Source organism: Eurosta solidaginis, chromosome 3, assembly GCF_040869045.1.
Source record: "Eurosta solidaginis isolate ZX-2024a chromosome 3, ASM4086904v1, whole genome shotgun sequence".
Classification (NCBI taxonomy): Eukaryota; Metazoa; Arthropoda; class Insecta; order Diptera; family Tephritidae; genus Eurosta; species Eurosta solidaginis.
Window position 1 is genome coordinate 68,932,402 of NC_090321.1, and position 27,789 is coordinate 68,960,190.

Below are 27,789 nucleotides of genomic sequence, written 5' to 3' on the forward strand. Positions count from 1 at the left end.
TAAGCCGGGCACACCCAGAGCCGGCCACCTCAACCAGAACAACTACCGCAATAACCACATAAAGGGGTGAGTCCGTTCCAAAGCCCCTTGAGTGGAGCTTACATACACTCCTAGGTACACGTACATAAGGGTGGGCACACGAAACATGATATACGACACTAACACTATTTACATCTAATCGCCACCCATTTACACGTATGATTAGCTACCTAAATTGGGTATAGTTATATGCATATATAGACATATGCCCCATTAGAGTGCGCGTCGAGTGCAGCCACCTAGAAAATGTACCAAGGTGCGTAGTGAGTAGGGGTATATGTACATATAAGCATATGACCACTTAGGTTGCACATATGTATGCAACCCCCCTTATGAAATACTTGCCTAAGTTTAGTCAGCTGGAGAATGCCAGCCGTTGTATTACGTTTGAATTCCACCACTATTGTACCTTTGCGTTAAATACGCAAAACTAATGCTATGCTTTGTGGTAACCCTAAATAAAATTTCGCATATGTCCTGGCTATGCCAATTTCGTATAGAATTTTCTGACTAAGATTAGGTAAGGTTTGCATTAACGAAAGACAACCAAGAAGGCATACCCAATTTGGAAATTTCGGATTATTAAATTTAAAATCAAGATAAATACAATTAAAGATTTGATATCAGATGCATATGCATGATGATAAATACCTTGACTATGTATGTATATTTAGCCTTAAAGGACTAGACATGCCAATTTGTATGTTATATACACATACTTGAAATGTAAAAGTTAAATATAATATTTAAAAGGTGTCAGATTATTTTTATTTGTTCTTATTGAAAATTAGTGTATTCATACATACCTATGTATATTGGAGTTTTCTGTATTTTTCAACTTCGCAAGTAAACATGTTTTAGATGATTAATTTAGGAAAGTCGGTCTGTATTTCCCCGAGGGTATAGCGCGCCTAGTATTTATTTATTTTTTATATATTTTAATTTTTAAATAAAAGCCTAATTTACACCGTACACCTAAATAAAAATGTAAATTTTAAGTACAGACGTTGAAGTATTGCGTCAAACGCTAAACGTTTATTGGTCAATTCTAACCTGCATATGTTTCAGGGTATTTTGAAGAAAGTTCGTAGTTTTAAACAAGAGATTTGTAAGAACAAATAGGTCTGTCTTTACGTATAAATAAGCATATTCATTTAAAACAATGCTATTCGACATATGCCCACAACAAAGTGAGCAGGTATAAGGAAGCTTCCATGTATACCCCTGCCTACCCTCCAATTGGGATGGTCTACTTTTTTTTGAATTCAGTACCAAAGTAAATATGACCTGGATCTAAATCAAGTTTATATCAAAAGGAATGAATATATGTACATACCTTTTTTTCTTACTAATCACTCCTAGTGAACCTCCTTTTTGTACGGCATCATTTCGCTCACTTTAATGTACCTAGCTGTAAACTTATATAAATTTAATCATAATCCTAAGTAATAAGCCGTAATGAAAATGAATTATAAATAAATTTGTAATTGAAATGGGAATGCTGGCGTCGCCAATTATTTAGAAGGCATAAGGTAAGACAGGTAAGGGGCCACCGAAATTATAGGTGCGTCGGTGGCCATGGTTATTTGAGGGTGGGTTAAAGCACCGGGCGTCGCAACACCACCCGCGGCGCCCCTCTGTATATTCGGCCCTTTTTGTGTATTTCCCTTTTGTTTATTTGTCTTTGTATTTCAGCTTTTTTTTTATTTCATTTTTCAGATTTAGTAACCGGTCGTTTCCGGTTCGGTTAGTTTTTTTGATCGTTAGTTTCTTTTTTTGACAGTTTTTTTTTGAATTTGAATTTTTTTTTTAAATGTTGGAAAGTCAACGGTTGTCCGTGGCATCCGGTTCGACCGGATGTCGTTTTAATTTTGAATTTTAAGCGTTTTGAGTCGGTCTCTGCGCTTCTGTCGGGTTTGTTTTGAATTTGACAGCTGCTCGTTTTGATAGGCATGATAGGAACATTTCTCTGTTTATGGCGCAGGAACAGTAAGGTTGGCAAGGACCCGCCCCAGCCGACAATGACTAGCCACTGTGCACCAACACATCATGCCGACCGCCTTCCTTACTGATTCCCTTGTAGATGCGTTACCATAACACGGTGTAAACGTTTCTGGAAGCCAATGCACATTCTGTGGAGTTATGGTATGAAAAAAACTTACATAAATATGTTCAAAAGTCTATGAAAGTTCAGTTTCATTAGGTGTGTTTTACAGGCATATGCATGCACTTAACCTTATATTTACTGTTAAGTACGTAACTTTGTCTACAATTATGAAGTTGTTGAGTATAAAATTAGTACAAAAAAGTATGTGTCTCTACAATTCTCTAAATTCAATTTTGGTATGCGTTATGCACAATAACCGAAAAGGTTTGTGTTTCCATTTTTCTTCTACTATATATAGTTGTCGATAAGCTTTCTTTTAATTGGAAATGTAGATGTGTATACATGTAAAAAAACGGCTATTTTATCATTCCATGCAATTAGCTTGTATACAGACCCATCTACCGGAAATAAATTATCATTTCATAAAAAATCTGTTCCATAACTATCAAAATTTTACTTCGTCCACCATAATATTTCCAATAATAAGCGTTTTTGTTCCTTGTGGAGTAAATCGAGCTTATATTAATTAGTTTAAGAACAGAGCTAATTTAACATCCACTGGGCCCACTTGGAGTCCACCGTCATTTAACACAAAAGAATTGTATAGGAAAAAAATCAGAGCAGTCGAAATTCATTCTTTTTAATCAAATTACTATATACTTGAACAGCATTAAAGTTTAGTTAATTACATGGGAAATTGTTTAAAGCACGTGACCTCAGCCAAAAAGTGTAGTTAATCGAAAATGTCGAGCGGTCGGGAAGAAGGAGAAATCGATTCTGAAGAAGATGGACTGCGTAAAAGAATTAATGAACTGGAGGAAGAAAACGCAAAATATGAAAAAATTAAAGGATTTACAGATTGTTATATGGACAAGTATGGTAAGTGCATTTGTTCTTGCATGACCAAAGTAAGTTTTGTACTCATATTTGCATTTTATTATAAGTTATGTGCGTACATATTACATTTGCATGACCACTGAATTTGTGGCAATTCTTTACTTTAGCTCACAGCTGCTAAAACTCATCCAAAAATATCGGGAGAGGTGTCAAAAGACGCGTTATGAATCCAGTACCACGAATCGGAAAGCGGAAATTAAAAAATTTGTTTCTGTGAAAAGATATTTCCAAAAACCGAAAAATGGCCCGGAGCGCACCAAACCCGGTGGTGTGATCCATACTATTTTTGGGCAGAACACCTTTGCATTGGTGTCCTTTGGCCGCCCTTGTAAAAAATTACCCTGCGTGAGCCTAACACCAGTTTGGAGACCAAAACTATATCCGCCCAAAACATCCACAGGTTTTTTTTTTTTTGGGTAAAACAAAAACTTTAAAATTAAAACAACCACATGAAAATTTTCAATTTCGGATTCGTTGTCGGTCCAAAGCGCGGTTGGCGGCCTTCGGCCGCGCTTATAAAAAATAACCCTGGGCTACGCCATGCCAAGTTCGGGTGTGTGGTATAACCGTGGCTACCGCCACGTTGTTGCACAATTTTTTTTGAGGGTACAAACACAACAACAACGACATGAAAATCGCCAACTTCAACTGCAAATATCTTCGGACAGCGATAAAATGTTTCTTTTCCGCCTTCGGATTATTGTTCTCGAGATTAATACGCGTCTTTTGACACCTCTCTCGATATTTTTGGTAGCGTATTAGAAGTCGACCCCTCAACTAGACTTTTACCCAAATTTTCATGTGGTTGTTTTGATTTTGATGATTTTGCTGTACCCAAAAAAATATTGAATAAAAGTTGTGGTTGTTTGGATAAGCACACTAATCGAAGGCCTTGGGAAGTGTTATCGGTGTTGATGGTCCTTTGCCGGATGTATTGTAAATCCAAATTACAAATTTAATGATTATTTTAATGACACTACTTCAGGGCTTTTCGGAAGAGTTTTTGACATATATCCGAAGCGGAAAACATAGGGGAGAAAATTGTTGTGATAAAACTCCCATGATGATAAGATAGAAATGAAATAAGTATTAGTTGAATTAATTATTTATTTAGAATAAACTGTCGCAGAAAAATTTCTGAGTTTTTATTCCGGAGCTGCCTAGTTTACTGATTTTAATATTTTTCGTTGGTTTATAATTTCACCCAATTGGAGTCATAAAGGCTCTGAGGTGATAGCATTTTTGAAGCTGATATTTTTCGACCCATATTGAACTCCAGAACTGAAATGTTTATAGGGTATACATATTTACGCAAACAAAGCTATCCCTCAAACATATGATTAGATAAGATTATTTATTTATTACGGCCAGCAGCCTAATTCGTAAATTTGAAAATATTACAGTTTTTTATCTTATAGCTAAGGTTTTACAATATTCATATAATTTTGTTTTAAATACTGTTATCTGGTTGCAACTTTTTATATCCATAGGCAGATCATTGTAACTTTTCAGACCCTTGTAGAAAATGTTCTGTTGATCAATTTCAGTTCTAAAAAACAGCAATTTGAAATTACGTTTGCTCCTCGTATTTATGTTGTGAGTCTGCTCAACTAATGCTATATTTTTATTTAAATACTCAGGTACATTTCCATGTTTGATATTAAATATGAATTTCATGGAGTGGAAAAAAATCTTTTGTTTCACACTTAACCAGTCTAAAGTCTTCAACATGTCAGCCGTTCGTGTATCTCTAGGTTTCTGAAGAATAAATCTCATGCATCTATTTTGAAGCTTTTGGAGCTTGTCTACTTCTTTATCCGATATTATGAATAGAATGGACGGGCAGTACACGAAGTGCGGTTCTATAACTGATTTATATAAGATTATTTTGTACTTTTTTTGAATGAATTTAGTTGCTCTCTGCATCACTCCTATTTTATTAGCAACTTTTTTAATTGTATAATTTATATGATCTCCAAATTTGAGTTTATTATCAATTATTATTCCTAAGTATTTTATACTGTTAACTCTTTGTATGATTTCATCATTTATTTTTGGCTCGGCTATATCCTCCTCATTGATATTCCTCCTTGGTATTATCATATATTTAGTTTTATTTATGTTTAGTTGCAGTCTATTACCACACAACCATTTAGACAAGTTATTTAGCTCATGTTGCATTTTGGCAAGTGCAGTATTAATATTATTTTCACTTATCATAATTAATGCATCATCCGCAAAAAGTCTTATTTCACAACCTTCGATAGCATTGACTATGTCATTTATGTATATAAGAAATAATATAGGTGCCAATACCGAGCCTTAAGGTAACCCTATGGGTACCTCTAATTCATCCGACGTCACAGCATTTATAACTGTTTCCTGCTTTCTCTGCTTTCTCTGCTTCAAATAGTTGCGGAACCATTTAAGTTCAATATCAGTTATGCCAATCCGTTGCATTTTTTTTATTAATATCTCTCTATCCACCGTTTTAAAAGCTCTTTTGTGGTCAAGGAAAACTGAAACCACTACTTTTTTTGTTGTTTAGCTCTTCTTTCCAATCAGATATCACCAAGTTCCATTCGCCAGATCGGTTTCGTTTTCAACCAGTATGCCATCCAGTATCACCTTTTTTATGCCTTCGCTATCTGAGATATTTCCACATTTCTTTAGCATTATATTCATTCAAAATGATTTTATTCTCCATATACTTTATTTTTTTTAATTTGACTAATTTTTTGTATAACCTATTTATATTTTTATATTCATCCCACTCTCCAGTTTGCAACGCACGCGTGTACAAATTGTATTTATATTTATTCATTTGTGCCAATTCTCTGCCTTACCATTTATTCATTAACTTGATATGCACTTCTTTCTCGTAGGTTAAACTTTCCATAGCCTGAATCATTATATTATTAATTAATTCGACTTTTACATCAATTGATAAGTTTATAGTAAAGTTGAAGTTAAATGATCTAAGGATGCTTATTAAAATATCACTTTTATATTTGTCCCATGCTATGATTTTCTTGGTCAGTCTCATCTTGTATACTTTGGACGTTTTAATATTAAATTGTATAGTTTCATGATCAGATATTTTGTATTCCTGCAAATTATTACAGAGAATTTCATCCGAGTTTGAAAATAATAAATCAATTTTCGATTCACTTGTATCTGTCATTCGCGTATTAAATTCTATTTTTTGGCTCATCCCCATCACAGCAAATATCTCATTTAATTTAGTACTATATGTTGAAATGCAGTTCATGTTAATATTAAAATCACCGACTACTATATTATGGTTACTTTTTTCATATTTATCAATTAGAATTTCATTTAGGTATTCAACAAAAGCTGCATCACTAGTGCTCGGCGAGTGGTACAGAACTCCAATCTGCCACTTTTTATCAACCTTCTTCAGTTTTATTACAATGCACCATACGTTTTCATTTATGTTATCATTATAGATTACTTTAACATCAATTGTACTATGTACATAAACTAACACACCTCCTGTGTGCCTGCTATGGGAATCACATCTTATCATTTTATAGGTTTCTATTTTTAATTCATTGTCTAGAATATCTTTGGTTGTACATGTTTCAGAGCACAGTATGATGCCTGGTCTATGCCCCCCAGCGGGTAAGGGGGTAAGAATATACCCGCGGTAGGTATGCCTGTCGTAAGAGGCGACTAAAATACCAGATTCAAGGCGTGTGTAGCGCAACCCTTCAGGTTGCCAGCGCAATATATAGCTTCTCCAAACCTAATTGTCAACCTCACCTATCCGCGGCGAATCCTGTTTCATTAACAGACGAGGCTCTGGCGACCCCAAGCTCCTCATGGAACTTGGGGGTGGGGAGGGAGGGGACGGCCTGAAGCTTTAATGTGGCCACATAAATCGTTCCCGAGATGGTCGGGCTAGCACCTTAATGGTGCTGTGGTACCGGAGCGTACCGGATCTGTATCCGGCAAAGGACCATCACATCGATAACACTCCCCAAAGCCTTCAGGGAGCAACCTTATCGCTACAACAACAACAACAACATGCCTGGTCTATGAACTTCCGCCAACACTTCCAACTCTGATTTGTTAGCTACTAGGCTTTTTATGTTTAAATAGATGCATTTAAAGTCATTGTTGATGTCCTTTGTGGATCTTTTTTGGTACTTTGATACTCTACGTTGCATAACATTAGCATGGTCCAGGTGAGCCAGTGGCCTGATTGTTAGTTGCTAATATCCTAGCCTTTGTTTTTTTACATTTAAGTGTTTTAAGTAGACAGGGCAATGTCTGCTATTGAACGGGTGATTGGTATCAAGCCCTAGATTTAATTTCTCATTAGCTCTAATACAATTTATGCACATGTTTTTTGGTTGTTCCTTGCACTCCATGGGTTTATGTTTACCCAAGCATTTGCTACAAACATCTTCATTTTTGCATTCACTAGCTTTATGGTTATATCCTTTACATTTAAAACACATTGTTATATCAACACCATCGTATACTTTGCACCTTTCCCATCCTATATTCAGTTTATCTAATTTTAACGCTTTTGTATTTTGCTTCAGTAAATATTTCCACATCCACCTCAACTATTGCATTATAATAATTTTTGTGACTAACTTTAACATTATATTGCTTAATAATTTTTACTTCACCCTGTTCAAAGCATTTATTTTGTTTTCGTAGGCATTCAGTTAATTCATCACCATTCTTTTGAAATTGCGTACCTGTTATAAATAGTCTTGGTTTATATTCACGAGGTATCTTTATCTCATATTCATTGCTAATTTCTTTGTCCATTATTTCTTTTATTTTGTCTCTTTCATTTTCATCAACACTATCGATCACCATAATACCATTATTACCAGCTTTAATATCTGTTATCTTTAGTTCCTTAGGATTAATTTTATTGTTTAAATCTTTCTTGGTTTTTTCACACGATTGTTTTACTTTCGGTTTAACAATAATAGGAGTACGTTTCTTTAATTCAGGCACTGTAGTATCTTTGCTTTTGTTTTCACCTTTTTTATACTCAGTTGAGCAGAGCTCACAGAGTATATTAACTTTGATTGCATAACGGTTGGTTGTACAGGTATAAAGGAATCGAGATAGATATAGACTTCCATATATCAAAATCATCAGTATCGAAAAAAAATTCGATTGAGCCATGTCCGTCCGTCCGTCCGTCCGTCCGTTAACACGATAACTTGAGTAAATTTTGAGGTATCTTGATGAAATTTGGTATGTAGGTTCCTGGGCACTCATCTCAGATCGCTATTTAAAATGAACGATATCGGACAATAACCACGCCCACTTTTTCGATATCGAAAATTTCGAAAAATCGAAAAAGTGCGATAGTTCACTACCAAATACGCATTAAGCGATGAAACTTGGTGGGTGAGTTGAGCTTATGACGCAGAATAGAAAACTAGTAAAATTTTGGACAATGGGTCTGGCACCGCCCACTTTTAAATGAAGGTAATTTAGAAGTTTTGCAAGCTGTAATTTGGCAGTCGTTGAAGATATCATGATGAAATTTGGCAGGAACGTTACTCTTATTACTTTATGTCTGCTTAATAAAAATTAGCAAAATCGGAAAACGACCACGCCCACTTTTAAAAAATTTTTTTTTTTAAATTCAAATTTTAAAAGAAAAGTTAATATCTTTACAGCATATAAGTAAATTATGCCAACATTCAACTCCAGTAATGATATGGTGCAACAAAATACAAAAATAAAACAAAATTTCAAAATGGGCGTGGCTCCGCCCTTTTTCATTTAATTTGTCTAGGATGCTTTTAATGCCATAAGTCGAACAAAAATTAACCAATCCTTGTGAAATTTGGTAGAGGCTTAGCTTCTAGGACGATAACTGTTTTCTGTGAAAAAGGGCGAAATCGGTTGAAGCCACGCCCAGTTTTTATACATAGTCGACCGTCTGTCCTTCCGCTCGGCCGTTAACACGATAACTTGAGCAAAAATCGATATATCTTTACTAAACTCAGTTCAGGTACTTATCTGAACTCACTTTGTATTGGTGTAAAAAATGGCGGAAATCCGACTATGACCACGCCCACTTTTTCGATATCGAAAATTACGAAAAATGAAAAAAATGCCATAATTATATACCAAATACGAAAAAAGGGATGAAACATGGTAATTGTATTGGTCTATTGACGCAAAATATAACTTTAGAAAAAAACTTGGTAAAATGGGTGTGACACCTACCATATTAAGTAGTAGAAAATGAAAAAAGCCCTTGGAATCTTGGAAGGAATACTGTACGTGGTATTACATATTGCCACGGATATTACCATCACTAAGTTATCCTATCGCTAAGGCGATGCTAAGGCCATGCCAAGCAGTATTTACGTTAATAATCAAATCAAGTATACACATATATAAGGCAGCCCAGAGAGATGTCACACACAGATGCATTTACTTATACCCCTATGTGCGCGTGAGAGACTGTAAACTACAAACATTCACATCAATAATTCAATCTTTATGTATCTACATAAACGAATAAATAATTGCGTCTACACATATGTACGTATACGAGCAGCGGAGCGGCAATGTACAAACACATGCATATATCTTATCTCAGTGGTCACAAGAGAGGGCAATAATTTGTGCACGTAGTTGCGGCTGGCGATTTTGTAGCCGAAACAACTAGTAAGTTCTGGAAATCGAAGAGCCTAGAAGTATGCAGCGTAAACTATAAAAGCGGGGCAAGCGAGTAAAAAGTAATTCAGTTTGAGTTGAGCTATCAATCAGTTTGCTTAAGCACGCGATCTGGCGGCCAATAGTAGAGTTTCATTTGAGTTATTAATCAGTTTGGTTATTAAGCCAGCGAGTAGCAAAACATAAGTGTTATTGTGAAGTACTTTAATAAAGGCCATTTTTCTATCATTCAATATTGGAGTTATTTATTATATATTTAGTGATTCGAACTTAGCAGAGGATTGCAAATAAGAGGATTTGCAAGCAAATTCGTTACAATTGGTGTCAGAAGAGGAATTGTTGAATAAATTCCAGAAGATAACAAGGATATGGCAAAGTTCAGTGAATTAAAGATCCAGCAACTGAAGAAGGAGTTGGAGAGCCGTGGATTGAATACAAGCGGCGTTAAACTCGAACTTCAGGCACGGCTACGAGAGGCAATGGAAGCAGAAGGAATTGATGTGGAAGAGTATGTCTTTCACCTTGATGGCGAGGAGACAACAAAAATTGAAGAGAAAAACGAAACATCGCAGACGGTTACCAGCACAGACTTGAACATGATTTTGGCTGCAATATCTGCTCAAACATCGACATTGGCTTCTCAACTGGAATCGCAAAAGACAGATATAACATCTGAACTGGCATCTCAACTAGAAGAACAGAAAACGTATATGTCATCTCAACTAGAAGAACAGAAAACGTATATGTCATCACAGATGGAATCCCAAGAGACACGAATAACATCGAAGATTGAAGCACAAGAAACACGTATTTCAGAAATGTCTTCACAGTTAGAAGCACAGGAAGCAAGGGTAACATCAAAGCTGGAAGCGCAGGATGCAAAAATCGCTCAATTTCAGGCAGAAGTCGATGATTTGAAGGGTCGTATGGAGCAGTTACAATTAAATCGTCCAGCAGTTTCAGCGAGTAATCCAAAGGTAAAAACACCATCCTTTGACGGTTCTGTTCCTTTCCAGGTCTTTAAGCTACAGTTTAAGAAGACCGCAGCAGTGAACAACTGGAATGCGGAAGATAAAGTTGCTGCACTGTTCGTGGCATTGAAAGGGCCTGCAGCGGAAATCTTACAGACGATTCCAGAGTACGAACGGAACAGTTATGAAACATTGATGGCTGCTGTAGAACGACGTTAGGGAAGCGAGCATAGGAAACAGATATTCCAAATTGAGTTGCAAAACCGCTACCAAAAAGCAAATGAGACATTGCAGGAGTTTGCTTCAGATATTGAAAGATTGGCTCATCTTACAAATGCGGACGCACCCGTGGAATACACTGAAAGGGTAAAAATCCAGAGCTTCATAAATGGCATACGAGATGTGGAAACGAAGCGGGCTACATATGCGAATCCAAAACTAACGTTTGCTGAAACGGTATCCCATGCATTGACCCAGGAAACGGCGTCATTATTGAGTAAAAAAGCGGCTACTGGCAAGTGGAGGTGAAGGAGGAAGATAAAGGGAAAACAGCCTTCAGTGTCGGTGATGGTCTTTGGCAATTTACAGTGATGCCTTTTGGACTTTCTAATGCACCAGCTACTTTTGAGAGACTCATGGACCAGGTACTGAAAGGACTACATTGGAAAACATGCTTGGTGTACCTGGACGACATCATCGTATTGGGCAAGAACTTTAATGAACATCTTAAGAACTTGGAGGAAGTTTTCCAGAGAATAGCTGGCGCTGGTCTGAAGTTAAGTCCCAAAAAGTGTGCGCTGTTTAAAAAGTAAGTCAATTATTTGGGTCACAAGGTAACGACAGAGGGCATCTGCACTGCGAACGAAAAAATAGAGGCTGTAAAGGATTGGCCAAGACCACAGAACCTACATGAATTGAGAAGTTTTCTTGGGCTGTGCACATATTACCGCCGATTTGTACCAAATTTTTCCAGCGTAGCCCATAGCCTCCATGAGCTTACAAGAAAAAACAAAGCTTTTGAATGGAAGAAGGAGCAAGAAGTGGCTTTCCAAACATTGAAGGAGCGTTTGTGCACTGCCCCAATGTTAGCATATCCGATTCCAGGAGCAACATTTATTCTGGATACAGATGCGAGTGGATATGCTATAGGAGGCGTTTTATCACAACTGGTCGATCGACAGGAGAAGGTAGTTGCATACTACACCCGTTCGATTGGAAAACCAGAGAGGAACTACTGTGTTACGCGGAGAGAGCTGTTGGCGTTGGTAGACTGCATTAAACATTTTCACAAATACATCTACGGCCAGCGATTCCGTGTCAGGACAGATCACGCAGCGTTGAAATGGCTTCTGCAGTTCCGTAATCCGGAAGGACAATTGGCACGGTGGATCGAGCGACTACAAAGCTACGACTTTTCCATTGAGCATCGAAAAGGTAGTACCCATGGAAATGCTGATGCAATGTCACGAAGACCATGTAGTTTGGAATGCAAGCACTGTTCAAAAGCCGAGGCTAAAGAAGACATTATAGATGTCCGGCTAATGAATATAACATATACAGATGAATGGGACAAGGAACAGCTAAGAAAGTGCCAGCTAGAAGATGCAGATCTGTCACGTGTTATGCAAGGGCTCGAACGAAATGAAAGACCAAACAGAGAAGAGATGTCAGCAGAGAGTCCCATTGCGAAGTCATATTGGGCACAGTGGAACAGTTTAGAATTGATATCCGGTTGCCTTCATCGACTATGGGAGAGTGAGGATGGTAAATACAAGAATAAACTGATAGTTGTTCCCAGAAAGAGGATTCCTGACGTGCTCAGCGAGCTGCATAATGGTCCAAGCGGAGGTCATCTTGGAATCACGAAGACGCTCGAGAAGATTAAACAGAGATTCTATTGGGTTGGTTGCCGTCAGTCGGTCACTGAGTGGATTGCGAACTGCACCACAACAACAGGGTTGCAGCAGAGCGAAAGGGCCCAGAACACGAAGTCATGGCCAGATGAAGCAATATAACTCAGTTGCGCCATTTGAAAGGATCGCCATGGATGTCGCAGGTCCATTTCCTACTAGTAACCGCGGAAACAAATACGTACTGGTGGTTATGGATTATTTCAGTAAATGGCCAGAGGTATACCCAATCCCAAACCAAGAAGCAGAAACAGTAGCAGAAGTGGTTAAAAACGAATGGGTTGCAAGGTATGGTGTACCAATGGAGTTACATTCTGACCAAGGCAGGAATTTCGAATCAGCTGTGTTCCAGGAAATGTGTAAGTCATTGGGCATTCGAAAAACACGGACAACTGCATTGCATCCTCAATCCGATGGTATGGTAGAACGATTCAATAGAACATTGGAGGAGCACTTAAGGAAAGTAGTAGACAAGTACCATAAAGAATGGGATACCCGCATACCATTATTCTTGATGGCTTACCGATCAGCAGTGCATGAGACAACGGGCCAAACCCCTGCAAAAGTAATTTTTGGCAATGACCTTAGACTGCCAGCTGATTTGAAGTTTGGGATAGATGCCAATGCGGAGAGAAATGTCAGGAAATCCACTAGTGATTTGGAAGAAGAGCTAAGAGAAATACATGATCTGATAAGGCAAAGAACAAAGATTATGAGTGACAAGATGAAAGCCAGATACGATAAAGCAATTAATTCAGAAGGTTTTCAGGAAGGAGATTTGGTGCTGTTATACAACCCACAACGTAAAAAAGGTTTGTCCCCGAAATTGCAGTGTAATTGGGAAAGCCCATACAAAGTTGTAAAACGGATCAACGATGTAGTGTACCGCATACAAACCATCGGTAAACCACGAACCAAAATGAAAGTGGTCCATTTGGAAAGGCTGGCAACGTTTAGATCGAGAGATTTGTCTGATCGGGACGATCAGACTTAGGTGGAGGGCAGTGTCACGGATATTACCATCACTAAGTTATCCCATCGCTAAGGCGATGCTAAGGCCATGCCAAGCAGTATTTACGTTAATAATCAAATCAAGTATACACATATATAAGGCAGCCCAGAGAGATGTCACACACAGATGCATTTACTTATACCCCTATGTGCGCGCGAGAGACTGTAAACTACAAACATTCACAACAATAATTCAATCTTTATGTATCTACATAAACGAATAAATAATTGCGTCTACACATATGTACGTATACGAGCAGCGGAGCGGCAATGCACAAACACATGCATATTCTTATCTCAGTGGTCACAAGAGAGGGCAATAATTTGTGCACGTAGTTGCGGCTGGCGATTTTGTAGCCGAAACAACTAGTAAGTTCTGGAAATCGAAGAGCCTAGAAGTATGCAGCGTAAACTATAAAAGCGGGGCAAGCGAGTAAGAAGTAATTCAGTTTGAGTTGAGCTATCAATCAGTTTGCTTAAGCACGCGATCTGGCGGCCAATAGTAGAGTTTCATTTGAGTTATTAATCAGTTTGGTTATTAAGCCAGCGAGTAGCAAAGTATAAGTGTTATTGTGAAGTACTTTAATAAAGGCCATTTTTCTATCATTCAATATTGGAGTTATTTATTCAACAGTTTAGTGATTCGAACTTAGCAGAGGATTGCAAATAAGAGGATTTGCAAGCAAATTCGTTACAATATATAAATAAATTAGCGGTACCCGACAGATGATGTTCTGGATCACCCTGGTCCACATTTTGGTAGATATCTCGAAAACGCCTTCACATATACAACTAAGGGCCACTCCCTTTTAAAACCCTCATTAATACCTTTAATTTGATACCCATATCGTACAAACACATTCTAGAGTCACCCCTGGTCCACGTTTATGGCGATATCTCGAAAAGGCGTCCACATATAGAACTAAGGCCCATTCCTTTTTAAAATACTCATTAACACCTTTCATTTGATACCCATATCGTACAAATAAATTCTAGAGTCACCCCTGGTCCACCTTTATGGCGATATCTCGAAAAGGCGTCCACCTATAGAACTAAGGCCCACTCCCTTTAAAATACTCATTAGCACCTTTCATTTGATACCCATATCGTACAAACAAATTCTAGAGTCACCCCTGGTCCACCTTTATGGCGATATCTCGAAAAGGCGTCCACCTATAGAACTAAGGCCCACACCCTTTTAAAATATTCATTAACACCTTTCATTTGATACCCATATCGTACACAAAAACTCTAGAGTCACCCCTGGCCCACCTTTATGGCGATATCTCGAAAAGGCGTCCACCTATAGAACTAAGGCCCACTCCCTTTTAAAATACTCATTAGCACCTTTCATTTGATACCCATATCGTACAAACAAATTCTAGAGTCACCACTGGTCCACCTTTATGACGATATCTCGAAAAGGCGTCCACCTATAGAACTAAGGCCCACTCCCTTTTAAAATACTCATTAGCACCTTTCATTTGATACCCATATCGTACAAACAAATTCTAGAGTCACCCCTGGTCCACCTTTATGTCGATATCTCTAAAAGGCGTCCACCTATAGAACTAAGGCCCACTCCCTTTTAAAATACTCATTAGCACCTTTCATTTGATACCCATATCGTACAAACAAATTCTAGAGTCACCCCTGGTCCACCTTTATGTCGATATCTCGAAAAGGCGTCCACCTATAGAACTAAGGCCCACTCCCTTTTAAAATACTCATTAGCACCTTTCATTTGATACCCATATCGTACAAACAAATTCTAGAGTCACCCCTTACTTAATTGGCGCTTAACCGTCTAAACGGTTATGGCCGTCCAACAAGGCGCGCCAGTCGCTCCTTCGCTCCGCCAACCGGCGCCAATTGGTCACACCAAGGGAGTTTAAATCGTTTTCCACCTGGTCCTTCCAACGGAGTGGGGGCCGCCCTCTACCTCTGCTTCCATAGGCGGGTTCCGATAGAAACACTTTCTTGGCCGGAGCATCATCCTTCATTCGCATAACATGGCCTAGCCAGCGCAGCCGCTGCGTTTTAATTCGCTGGACTATGTTGATGTCTGCGTATAGCTCGTACAGCTCATCATTAAATCTTCTTCGGTACTCGCCATAGCCAACGCGTAGAGGTCCATAAATCTTTCGAAGAACTTTTCTCTCGAACACTCCCAAAGCCGCTTCATCTGCTGTTGTCATGGTTCATGCTTCTGCCCCATATAGCAGGACGGGTACGATAAGTGACTTGTAGAGTATGATTTTCGTTCGCCGAGAGAGGACTTTACTTTTCAATTGCCTACCTAGCCCACCTTTATGGCGATATTTCGAAAAGGCATCCACCTATAGAACTAAGGCTCACTCCCTTTTAAAATACTCATTAACACCTTTCATTTGATACCCATATCGTACAAACAAATTCTAGAGTCACCCCTGGTCTACCTTTATGGAGATATCTCGAAAAGGCGTCCACCTATAGAACTAAGACCCACGCCCTTTTAAAATACTCATTAACACCTTTCATTTGATACCCATATCGTACAAACAAATTCTAGTGTCACCCCTGGTCCACCTTTATGGCGATATCTCGAAAAGGCGTCCACCTATAGAACTAAGGCCCACTCCCTTTTAAAATACTCATTAGCACCTTTCATTTGATACCCATATCGTACAAACAAATTCTAGAGTCACCCCTGGTCCACCTTTATGTCGATATCTCGAAAAGGCGTCCACCTATAGAACTAAGGCCCACACCCTTTTAAAATACTCATTAACACCTTTCATTTGATACCCATATCGTACACAAAAACTCTAGAGTCACCCCTGGCCCACCTTTATGGCGATATTTCGAAAAGGCATCCACCTATAGAACTAAGGCCCACTCCTTTTTAAAATACTCATTAACACCTTTCATTTGATACCCATATCGTACAAATAAATTCTAGAGTCACCCCTGGTCCACCTTTATGGCGATATCTCGAAAAGGCGTCCACCTGTAGAACTAAGGCCCACTCCCTTTTAAAATACTCATTAGCACCTTTCATTTGATACCCATATCGTACAAACAAATTCTAGAGTCACCCCTGGTCCACCTTTATGTCGATATCTCGAAAAGGCGTCCACCTATAGAACTAAGGTCCACGCCTTTTTAAAATACTCATTAACACCTTCCATTTGATACCCATATCGTACAAAAAAATGCTAGAGTCACCCCTGGCCCACCTTTATGGCGATATATCGAAAAGGCATCCACCTATAGAACTAAGGCCCACTCCCTTTTAAAATACTCTTTAACACCTTTCATTTGATACCCATATCGTATAAACAAATTCTAGAGTCACCCCTGGTCCACCTTTATGTCGATATCTCGAAAGGGCGTCCACCTATAGAACTAAGGCCCGCGCCCTTTTAAAATACTCATTAACACCTTTCATTTGATACCCATATCGTACACAAAAACTCTAGAGTCACCCCTGGCCCACCTTTATGGCGATATTTCGAAAAGGCATCCACCTATAGAACTAAGGCCCACTCCCTTTTAAAATACTCATTAACACCTTTCATTTGATACCCATATCGTACAAACAAATTCTAGAGTCACCCCTGGTCTACCTTTATGGAGATATCTCGAAAAGGCGTCCACCTATAGAACTAAGACCCACGCCCTTTTAAAATACTCATTAACACCTTTCATTTGATACCCATATCGTACACAAAAACTCTAGAGTCAACCTTGGCCCACCTTTATGGCGATATTTCGAAAGGGCGTCCACCTATAGAACTAAGGCCCACTCCCTTTTAAAATACTCATTAGCACCTTTCATTTGATACCCATATCGTACAAACAAATTCTAGAGTCACCCCTGGTCCACCTTTATGTCGATATCTCGAAAAGGCGTCCACCTATAGAACTAAGGCCCACTCCCTTTTAAAATACTCATTAGCACCTTTCATTTGATACCCATATCGTACAAACAAATTCTAGAGTCACCCCTTACTTACTTACTTAATTGGCGCTTAACCGTCTAAACGGTTATGGCCGTCCAACAAGGCGCGCCAGTCGCTCCTTCGCTCCGCCAACCGGCGCCAATTGGTCACACCAAGGGAGTTTAAATCGTTTTCCACCTGGTCCTTCCAACGGAGTGGGGGCCGCCCTCTACCTCTGCTTCCATAGGCGGGTTCCGATAGAAACACTTTCTTGGCCGGAGCATCATCCTTCATTCGCATAACATGGCCTAGCCAGCGCAGCCGCTGCGTTTTAATTCGCTGGACTACGTTGATGTCTGCGTATAGCTCGTACAGCTCATCATTAAATCTTCTTCGGTACTCGCCATCGCCAACGCGTAGAGGTCCATAAATCTTTCGAAGAACTTTTCTCTCGAACACTCCTAAAGCCGCTTCATCTGCTGTTGTCATGGTCCATGCTTCTGCCCCATATAGCAGGACGGGTACGATAAGTAACTTGTAGAGTATGATTTTCGTTCGCCGAGAGAGGACTTTACTTTTCACTTTCCTACCTAGCCCACCTTTATGGCGATATTTCGAAAAGGCATCCACCTATAGAACTAAGGCTCACTCCCTTTTAAAATACTCATTAACACCTTTCATTTGATACCCATATCGTACAAACAAATTCTAGAGTCACCCCTGGTCTACCTTTATGGAGATATCTCGAAAAGGAGTCCACATATAGAACTAAGACCCACGCCCTTTTAAAATACTCATTAACACCTTTCATTTGCTACCCATATCGTATAAACAAATTCTAGAGTCACCCCTGGTCCACCTTTATGTCGATATCTCGAAAGGGCGTCCACCTATAGAACTAAGGCCCGCGCCCTTTTAAAATACTCATTAACACCTTTCATTTGACACCCATATCGTACACAAAAACTCTAGAGTCACCCCTGGCCCACCTTTATGGCGATATTTCGAAAAGGCATCCACCTATAGAACTAAGGCCCACTCCCTTTTAAAATACTCATTAACACCTTTCATTTGATACCCATATCGTACAAACAAATTCTAGAGTCACCCCTGGTCTACCTTTATGGAGATATCTCGAAAAGGCGTCCACCTATAGAACTAAGACCCACGCCCTTTTAAAATACTCATTAACACCTTTCATTTGATACCCATATCGTACAAACAAATTCTAGAGTCACCCCTGGTCCACTTTATGGCGATATCTCGAAAAGGCGTCCACATATAGAACTAAGACCCACACCCTTTTAAAATACTCATTAACGACTTTCATTTGATACCCATATCGTACAAACAAATTCTAGAGTCACCCCTGGTCCACTTTATGGCGATATCTCGAAAAGGCGTCCACCTATAGAACTAAGACCCACGCCCTTTTAAAATACTCATTAACGACTTTCATTTGATACCCATATCGCACAAACAAATTCTAAAGTCACCCCTGGTCCACTTTATGTCGATATCTCGAAAAGGCGTCCACCCATAGAACTAAGGCCCACGCTCTTTTAAAAAACTCATTAACACCTTTCATTTGATACCCATATCGTACAAACAAATTCTAGTGTCACCCCTGGTCCACCTTTATGGCGATATCTCGAAAAGGCGTCCACCTATAGAACTAAGACCCACGCCCTTTTAAAATACTCATTAACGACTTTCATTTGATACCCATATCGTACAAACAAATTCTCGAGTCAGGCCTGGTCCACCTTTATGGCGATATCCCTAAATGGCGTCCATCTATAGATCTATGGCCCACTTCCTCTTGAAATACTCTTTAATACCTTCCATTTGATCAACATCTCATACAAACAAATTCCAGGGTTACCCTAGGTTCCTTTTACAACATGGTGATTTCCCTTACTTTGTCTCCACAGCTCTCAACTGAGTATGTAATGTTCGGTTACACCCGAACTTAGCCCTCCTTACTTGTTATTATTATTTTTCATTACTTCTGCATATGACAGCCCTTTTTCCTTATTATTACTACTAATTTTTTTTATTTCGTTACATACCTTTTCATTGTCTTTACCAATTATTTCAGTTTTATTTTTCACTTCTATCATTTCATATAAGCTTTTTATCTCACCAATTTTTTTTTTCAAAAAGCTTTTGTGATCTTTCCATAGTTGCTACTCTTTGAGTATATCGATCCTCTACAGCTTCCAATAAAGCCTTTATTTCATTTTGGCTTTTCTTCATCACCTCTTCAAACTCATATTTATACTCATTTAATATTGTATTGTTTTTCTTCACACTCATTTGCATTTCTTGTAGCACCAAGTCTACATTCTGAATATATGTAACACATTCATCACACATAAATCGTGCCATAGGTTTTTCCTCACGGCGCTCATAATTTAAGAATCCGAACCGAGTCCAAAAGAAGTGGGCAATGTAGGAATCAGAAAAGCGTCGAAACGCGTAGGAGGGTAAAAGAAAATTTATTGTTTGCCTTTTATTTAACGGCCTAGAAGCTCCTAATCTAGCATGCAAAACTTATAATTTATCAACTATTTATGTTCGACACAGCGAGTTTGGAACAAATTTTGAAACTTTGTTACGACAATTTTTCATTTTAATACAAAATGAATTACATTTGTACATCATTGTTACCCTTGCTATTCTTTTTTTGTATAAGCATCGACGTTTTTCCGCTCATGGACGATTCTCGACATTTTTAATGTGACCGCAAAGCTGCCACGCTCTGTCCAGGTGTATAAGAAAATGTTATAATAAATATTATATTTAATAAATAATAAATAAATAAATAAACGAATGATAGAGTAGATTTACTTAGTCAGAAATCAGTATTTTAATTGTCTAGGCTATTATAGAAACTTGTTAATTCTTTATTGAAGAGCAGAGCATTGCTTATAAGCCTAAGTCTAGAAGGGAGCGAGTTCCAAAGACGTATGGAAGTAATAAAGAACAGGCGATCAGATATTAGCATACGATGTCTGAAGTGGGTAAGGAGAACAGATCTAGACGACTGGAGAAAATTTAGCCTCCAAAACAGATAGTCAGGTTCTTTCATATATATTAATTTATGTAGCTTAGTAAGCGTTTTAAGTTTAATAAGGTTATCAAATGAAATATTTAGCAACCTGTCAGCATGATGAGAGACGTGGTCAAGTCTTTTCAACCCATAGACGTATCTAGCAATGTTGCTATAAACAACATTAAGTTTCCTATTGCATACATAGTCACAATTAGAGCAAATCTCACAACCATAAAGGAGCGTAGGTATTAAGTACGCTTTTGCTATCAATAGACGAATATGTAACGGAGTAAAATATTGTGTAAGCCAGAGTGTACGAAGCATCCTATACACTTTTCCCACTTTCCCGTTCATAGAAGCCCACGTACCAATTTGACACAAATCGTAATTTAAGTTATTAATACACGAACTGGTACGATTACTAAGACAGCACATATACAATTGTGCGTCGTCAGCATAAATGTGAATATTACAATACTTGAGAACACCAGGCAAATCGTTTATATACAAAACAAATAGCAGGGGACCAAGGATTGAGCCTTGTGGGACGCCTCTTAAAACACTGACGAAGTCACCCTTTCTGCTACCAACACTTAGTGCCTGAGTTCGGTCGGCCAAATACGATCTGATGAGGGCTGTTGCACAGTTGGAGAAATTAAATAGGTTGTCCAGCTTCTTGCAGAGAACGGCGTGATCGACAGAGTCAAACGCTTTTGAATGGTCGAGAAGAGTTAGGAAAGCAGTAAAATTTTTGTCAACTTGTTCTCGAATATCCTCTATCACCGATAGGAGCGCCGTTTTACAGCTACGATTTGACCTGTATCCAGACTGGGAATCTGTGAGAAGTTTATTATCCAGCACATAAGTATTTATCTGGCAGTGCAAAATTCGTTCGACGACCTTGGAAAGGAAAGGCAGAATAGCTATAGGTCTATACTCCTTGTTTTGCTTGGGGATTGGGATTACTTTAGCAACTTTCCAACATTTGGGAAATACACAGGACGTCAGCACAGAGTTAACCAAGTAGGTTAAGTGAGGAAGGATTTTAGGAAGAATTATTTTTAAAAATTTCGGACATATACCAGCAAACCCCATAGTATTAGACTTTACAGAAAGAATGGCTTGAACGACATCACAATCATCAACACTAACAAACTCAAGATGACCAAAATCGACATTAGCACGAATACAATAATTGTCAGCACATATATTGTCAGTTGAGATTGGCAGATTTACAAAATTTATATTTATCTCGTTAATGTCTACATCAGGGAGGACAGAAATATCACATTTGGATTTTCCGATACCAATATCTTTAATCGACTTCCAAGTTTCCTTCGAACTCAAAGCAGAACTAAACTTGTTATTATAAAATTTCTGCTTAGCTGACCTAGTGGCTTTGTTTGCAGCGATCCTAGCTGCTTTGAAGTTGTTGTGAGCCTCCAGCCTTTTGTATCTTTTCCATCGTGAGTAAGCAAGGTTACGCTGGTGAATTAAGTGTTTTAGATTGGCACTAAACCAAGGGGTATTATTGTGTGTAGCAGCTTTGAGTTTCACTGGCACATGGTTGTCGAAAAGCCTAATAATATGGTTCTGTAGGAATGATGCCTGATCGATGATGATGATGAAGCCTCGACCGATGTCAGCGTACAAATCAAGCTCCATTCAACCGACTCCATCGCTGCATTAAGGGAACTGTAATCTATGCTTTTAAAATCACGATACTTAAAGGACCATTGGATGTGTGACGTTTGAAAGTTGTATCTAAGAAATATCAGATCGTGTTTTGAAAAGCAAGATGCAGACATTTGATCGTAGTGGAGCAATTTCAGGGGATCATTCACAAAAAATAAATCCAACAAAGAAGAATTTGAGTCAATAAAGTGTGTAGGTGAAGTTAAATTGGTGGGAAAATGTCCAAGAGACTCCATACTTTGCTTTAGAGTTGAGTCGACGAGAAGGTTGGAGTTGAAATCCCCAGCGATGATTATATTATCATAGCTTATAAGTCGAGGCTCGAGAAATTCAATAAAGCCAGAGAAGTCAATTCCACGATTAGGTCTGTATGCACAGCCGATAAGAAGCCTTTCATTATTTACAGAGAACACGTCTACGAACACATATTCGACAGAATCACTTGGACTAGCACTACAGCAAAGTTTACAGGATAAACTACTTTTAACGTATATAGCAACACCACCACCATGACCACGTCTATCAGCCCTGAAAAGTTGATATCCATTTAGTTGCACCAAATCATTTTTGTGACATGAAGAAAACCAGGTTTCTTAAATACATATAACATCTATATCAGAACCTTCAGATATGAATCTCAGTTCATCCAGTTTTTTATATAGGCTTTGCGCATTGCGATGGATGACTTTGAGCCCTTTAGTACGTTTGCTGAATACGCGCAACAGTGTATGTAAGCAGCCTATGGAACTAGACAACCTATCGTCTAGGACCATCACTAAATGCTTACTGGGTAAACTTAAATTTTTGCAACGGCATGCATTAATGGCAACATATTTTTGAAAAACGCTGGATTACCGAAATTAGAGAAATGAGATGCTAACCAAACAGTTCCTGTTGAATACCCAGAAACCTGGACATTCTAACAGACATCTGACTGATGAGCCAACACCGCCCAGGGGCTTAAGGAGTCATCTCCGTAAGCATTATGAGGAAATACGGCACCTGAGAACTCAGCTGTATGAAGCCAAAAAACACAAGCAGGTCCTCAGCGAACTCCACAAACAGGTGTCGGACCTTTATGCCAGGAATTGCCCGGTGAATCCAGTACTCAAAGAACAGTACCCAAAATTAGCGGAAGAGGAACGCATACTCCCAGGGAAACGCGAGTCACTCTAGCTCAACTTCGATCTGGATACTGTAACAGGTTAAACTCTTACCTATCCAGAATCAACCTGTTGTTGTTGTTGTTGTAGCGATAAGGTTGCTCCCCGAAGGCTTTGGGGAGTGTTATCGGTGTGATGGTCCTTTGCCGGATACAGATCCGGTACGCTCCGGTACCACAGCACCATTAAGGTGCTAGCCCGACCATCTCGGGAACGATTTATGTGGCCACATTAAACCTTCAGGCCATCCCCTCCCTCCCCACCCCCAAGTTCCATGAGGAGCTTGGGGTCGCCAGAGCCTCGTCTGTTAGTGAAACAGGATTCGCCCCGGATAGGTGAGGTTGACAATTGGGTTTGGAGAAGCTATATATTGCGCTGGCAACCTGAAGGGTTGCGCTACACACCCCTTGAATCTGGTATTTTAGTCGCCTCTTACGACAGGCATACCTACCGCGGGTATATTCTGACCCCCTTACCCGCTGGGGGTCCAGAATCAACCTCGACATACAAAATGTATGCCCCGCTTGCAATGTGTCCCCACATGACACCAACCATCTCTTTAATTGTAATGTGGAACCAACGCCTCTAACACCCCTCTCATTATGGTCCACCCATGTTGCTGCAAGTTTCCTTGGACTCCCGTTAGAGGATATTGATGACAATTTGTGATCGGTCGCACCTATTGGATAGGGCGAAGCACTGCTACAACAACAACAAAAACAGATTAAAACTAATTCAACCGATAGCGTAATGGATAGGACGAATTGGGTACATTTTTGATTGAATTTGTGTACTTGTTTCCCATATTTTCCAAAAGATTATTTTTACCCTTTTGGGTAAATATTTGGGTATTTACCCATTTTTACCATATATAACCAATTTACCGGGTATTTACCATTTGGGTATTTACCCCTTTCCCATCTCTATCCATGGCTCAATTTTATCATGGAACATAGGCTCATCTAATCAGCTGATTTTATTTTTTTCATTTCACTGGTATAGGGATTGTCAAAAGGTGATGCAAAACGCAAAATGTAACCAATGTAATGTGATAAAAAAATATTTTCACATCATTTGAAGTTATTTTTTTAGTAAATGCATCTAATTTAGAGCATAATTCTCCCACAACCCACAATAATTGCAATGTTTTATGTGTTCTCTCCATTCCATTCGCCTAACACCAACAAGCAGATTTTGACAATCTGAACAAAGGCATGTTGGGGCTGTAGGTATGAGTCAACCATATAGCTGAACCGTTTTAATATTTATATTCATTCAGAAAAGTAATATGTTAATATATGTATGTATATGCAAAGCTAATAAGAAAGTTAGATTTCCTGTAAAATATATACATATGTATACATTGTTCAAAGCTCTCCCATCATCTTCCAAATTCACTATTACTCAACTTCTGGTCATGGAATAATGATCGGCTCAATTTCACTTCTTTCTCTATTTTTATCTTACAAAAACAGGCTATCATTAAAATCTGGCAGTTCAAATAGATCAACCAACTCGTTTTTTGAGAAACGGCGCTTAAGCTGATTGGCATAAGCTTTGCCACTGCGATTACCATAAGGTGTGATAAGTTCAACAATATAATTAAGAGCTCCATTTCTGCCTTTAACTATACCATCAGGCCATTTCCATTCTTTGTTGAAGTTGAAATTCCTTCCACTTTGCCCCATGATGTGTATTAAAATGATCTGCCATTTTTGTACTGCAAATCGAATTTGAAGTCTTTGGCTTAATAAGATCAAATTTTGTTCACATTATGTGGCCTGTCATTAATTCAAACGGCGATTTCGTACCAAGATTGTAAGAAGGTGTATATAGATACGAAAACAAAAGTTAATGTAAATTCTTGTCGAGATTTCCTGATGCTTTTTGAATCCCTTTCTTGAATAAATCAACAAATCGTTCGGCTTGACCATTTTACTGACCGAGGTTGTTAATTTTTTTATACCTTTGTACGAGAAACAAACTGAGGCCCATTATCGGTAACACAAATTTCACATAAACCTTGGTTCACATGCAAGGGATGGCTGCATTGGACAGGTTGTTCTGGGCTAGATCCTAAAACCAGACGTCCTCGTAACTTTTATAAATCTTTTGTGGCTCCTTGCTGTTCACGCCCAAGGGCGTCCCGTAGTCTACGCCTTAATCACAAATTGTCATCAATATCCTCTAACGGGAGTCCAAGGGAACTTGCTGTTTCAACAGGGGTGGACCATAATGAAAGGGGTGTTAGAGGCGTTTGTTCCACATTATAATTAAAGAGATGGTTGGTGTCATGTGCATGTTGCAAGCGGGGCATACATTTTGTATGTCGGGATTGATTCTGGATAGGTAAGAGTTTAACCTGTTACAGTATCCAGAACGAAGTTGAGCTAGATTGACTCGCGTTTCCCTGGGGAGTATGCGTTCCTCTTCCGCAAGTTTTGGGTACTGGATTCGCCGGGCAATTCCTGGCATAAATGTCCGACGCCTGTTTGTGGAGTTCACCAAGGACCTGCTTGTGTTTTTTTGCTTCATAGTCGATGTCATGAAGCGTTATAACATCCGCATCGCTGCGACTCAAGAGACTAAACTCGCAGCAAGATCTGCTCTGTAGACCTGTTCTGGGTATAATGTCCACAGAAAAGATCGGGAGCACGGTTGCCACTTTGGTCCATTTGGCCCAAAAAAGGTCCTTTCCAACCCCATTTGGCCCGTTGGTCCATTTTTTTAAATTTTGGCCCTTTTCAGGTTGTAATCAAGATTGTTTGTTTTTGTAATGTACCTTAACTTTGGTACAAATTACTTTTGTTAAATAAAATAGAACGATTGAGAAGGCACGTGTTTTATTATAGTTCGTGTCTAGAACAATCTTCAATAATAATATGTATATCAAGAGTGTGTACAATAAAAGTGGTGTGCAGTAATATGTATATATAGGAATGTGTATTGTGAATCGATTGTATGTGTGTTCCTGAACCGATGATAGGTTCGTTCCTGACATCCCCCCTTTTCAGCGGTACCTTGCGGGTGTTTTAATTACACGTCCAGAGCGAGTGCGTGGTGGATGATTGAGGCTAGCTGCATCCTGTGGTGTAGCAGGCGTGGAAGGTTCAGCTTCACGAGGCACGTCATCTGGCGGACACTGTTGTGTTGTGGTTTCTGTCGGTGGCTGTGTTGGACTCGAAGAACTTTGGTTTTTTGGTTCAACAGTAGGACGATCTGTGGACGAGTTAGGATCAACGTCGAGGGATGAAGTGGCTGGCTTAAGATGCCATGTGTTTCTTCTGTATATGGCGCGATCCTCGGTTTGTATTCTGTACGAGCGGTGTCCTTCTGGTCTCACTATATAAGCTGGAACCCAGTTATTATGGCTTTGTCTAAGCAGTACTTTCTCTAGCGTAGTGTATTCTCTACTCTGTTTTTTATTTCTATCTGCTGTTCCTTTCTCACCTTCCTTCAGTTTTGTTAGTTTTTTGCTTACGTTTTTTATTATTTTTGGATTGAGTAGCTTTTCATTGGTAGATAATAGCGTTCTGGTTCTTCTGTTCATTAACCGTTGAACTGGAGACCCTAGGTCCATGCGTGGAGTATTCCGATGATGTAGCAGCGCTAGCTGTATGTCCGTGTTGTCTTCGAGGCACTTGTTCATCAGGTTTTTTGCCTCTTGTACATAGCGTTCGGCTAGACCATTTGAGCGTGGAAAACGAGGGCTCGAAATTCTATGTTCAAAGTTCCATTCTTTCTGAAAAGCCCTGAAATCGCTGCAATCAAATTGTTTACCACCATCTGATAATAGTACTTCCGGGATGCCGAAGGTAGCAAACCATGTCTTAAGTTCTTTAATGACGTTGAAGCTGGTGATATTGTTTAGTTGTTTAAAGTCAAAGTATCCTGAGTAGCTGTCTGCAATGAGGATATAATCCTTTCCTCTTAAGTGGAATATGTCCGAAGCGACAATACTCCATGGCCGTTTCGGTGCTGCTTGTAAATTTATTTGTTCCATCTGATTATCTTTTTGTATATTGCTGCATGCACTGCAAGTTTTTATGTACTCAGTTAAATCTTTGGTCATTGTTGGCCAGAATACATTGTCACGGGCCAGTTTTAGCGTCCCTTGTAGTCCCTTATGACTAAGGTGGCAATGTTTCATTACTAATGGCACCATTAAGTTTGGAACCAATACTCTGTGATCTTTAAAAATTATGTCCTCGTAAACGCTGAGAGCCTCTCTGTAGTACCAATATTTTTTGAGATCTACCGGCACTTTATTGATGGTCTCTGGCCATCCTTTTAATATGGTTGACTTTAAATCATTAAGTTCT

General features: G+C 39.0%; 1 protein-coding gene across 2 annotated transcripts in view; it reads left to right on the forward strand.

Annotated features, from left to right (window-relative positions):
• The first annotated feature begins 2,710 nt into the window (after nucleotides 1-2,710).
• Nucleotides 2,711-27,789, forward strand: part of LOC137243903 (uncharacterized) — a 63,976-nt gene continuing 38,897 nt past the window's right edge. For both annotated transcript variants that reach the window (XM_067772205.1, XM_067772206.1), the window contains exon 1: nucleotides 2,711-3,025. In XM_067772205.1, coding sequence (XP_067628306.1) covers nucleotides 2,890-3,025 — 136 coding nt within the window. In that variant the 5' untranslated portion in view covers nucleotides 2,711-2,889. The remainder of the gene's footprint in view (nucleotides 3,026-27,789) is intronic.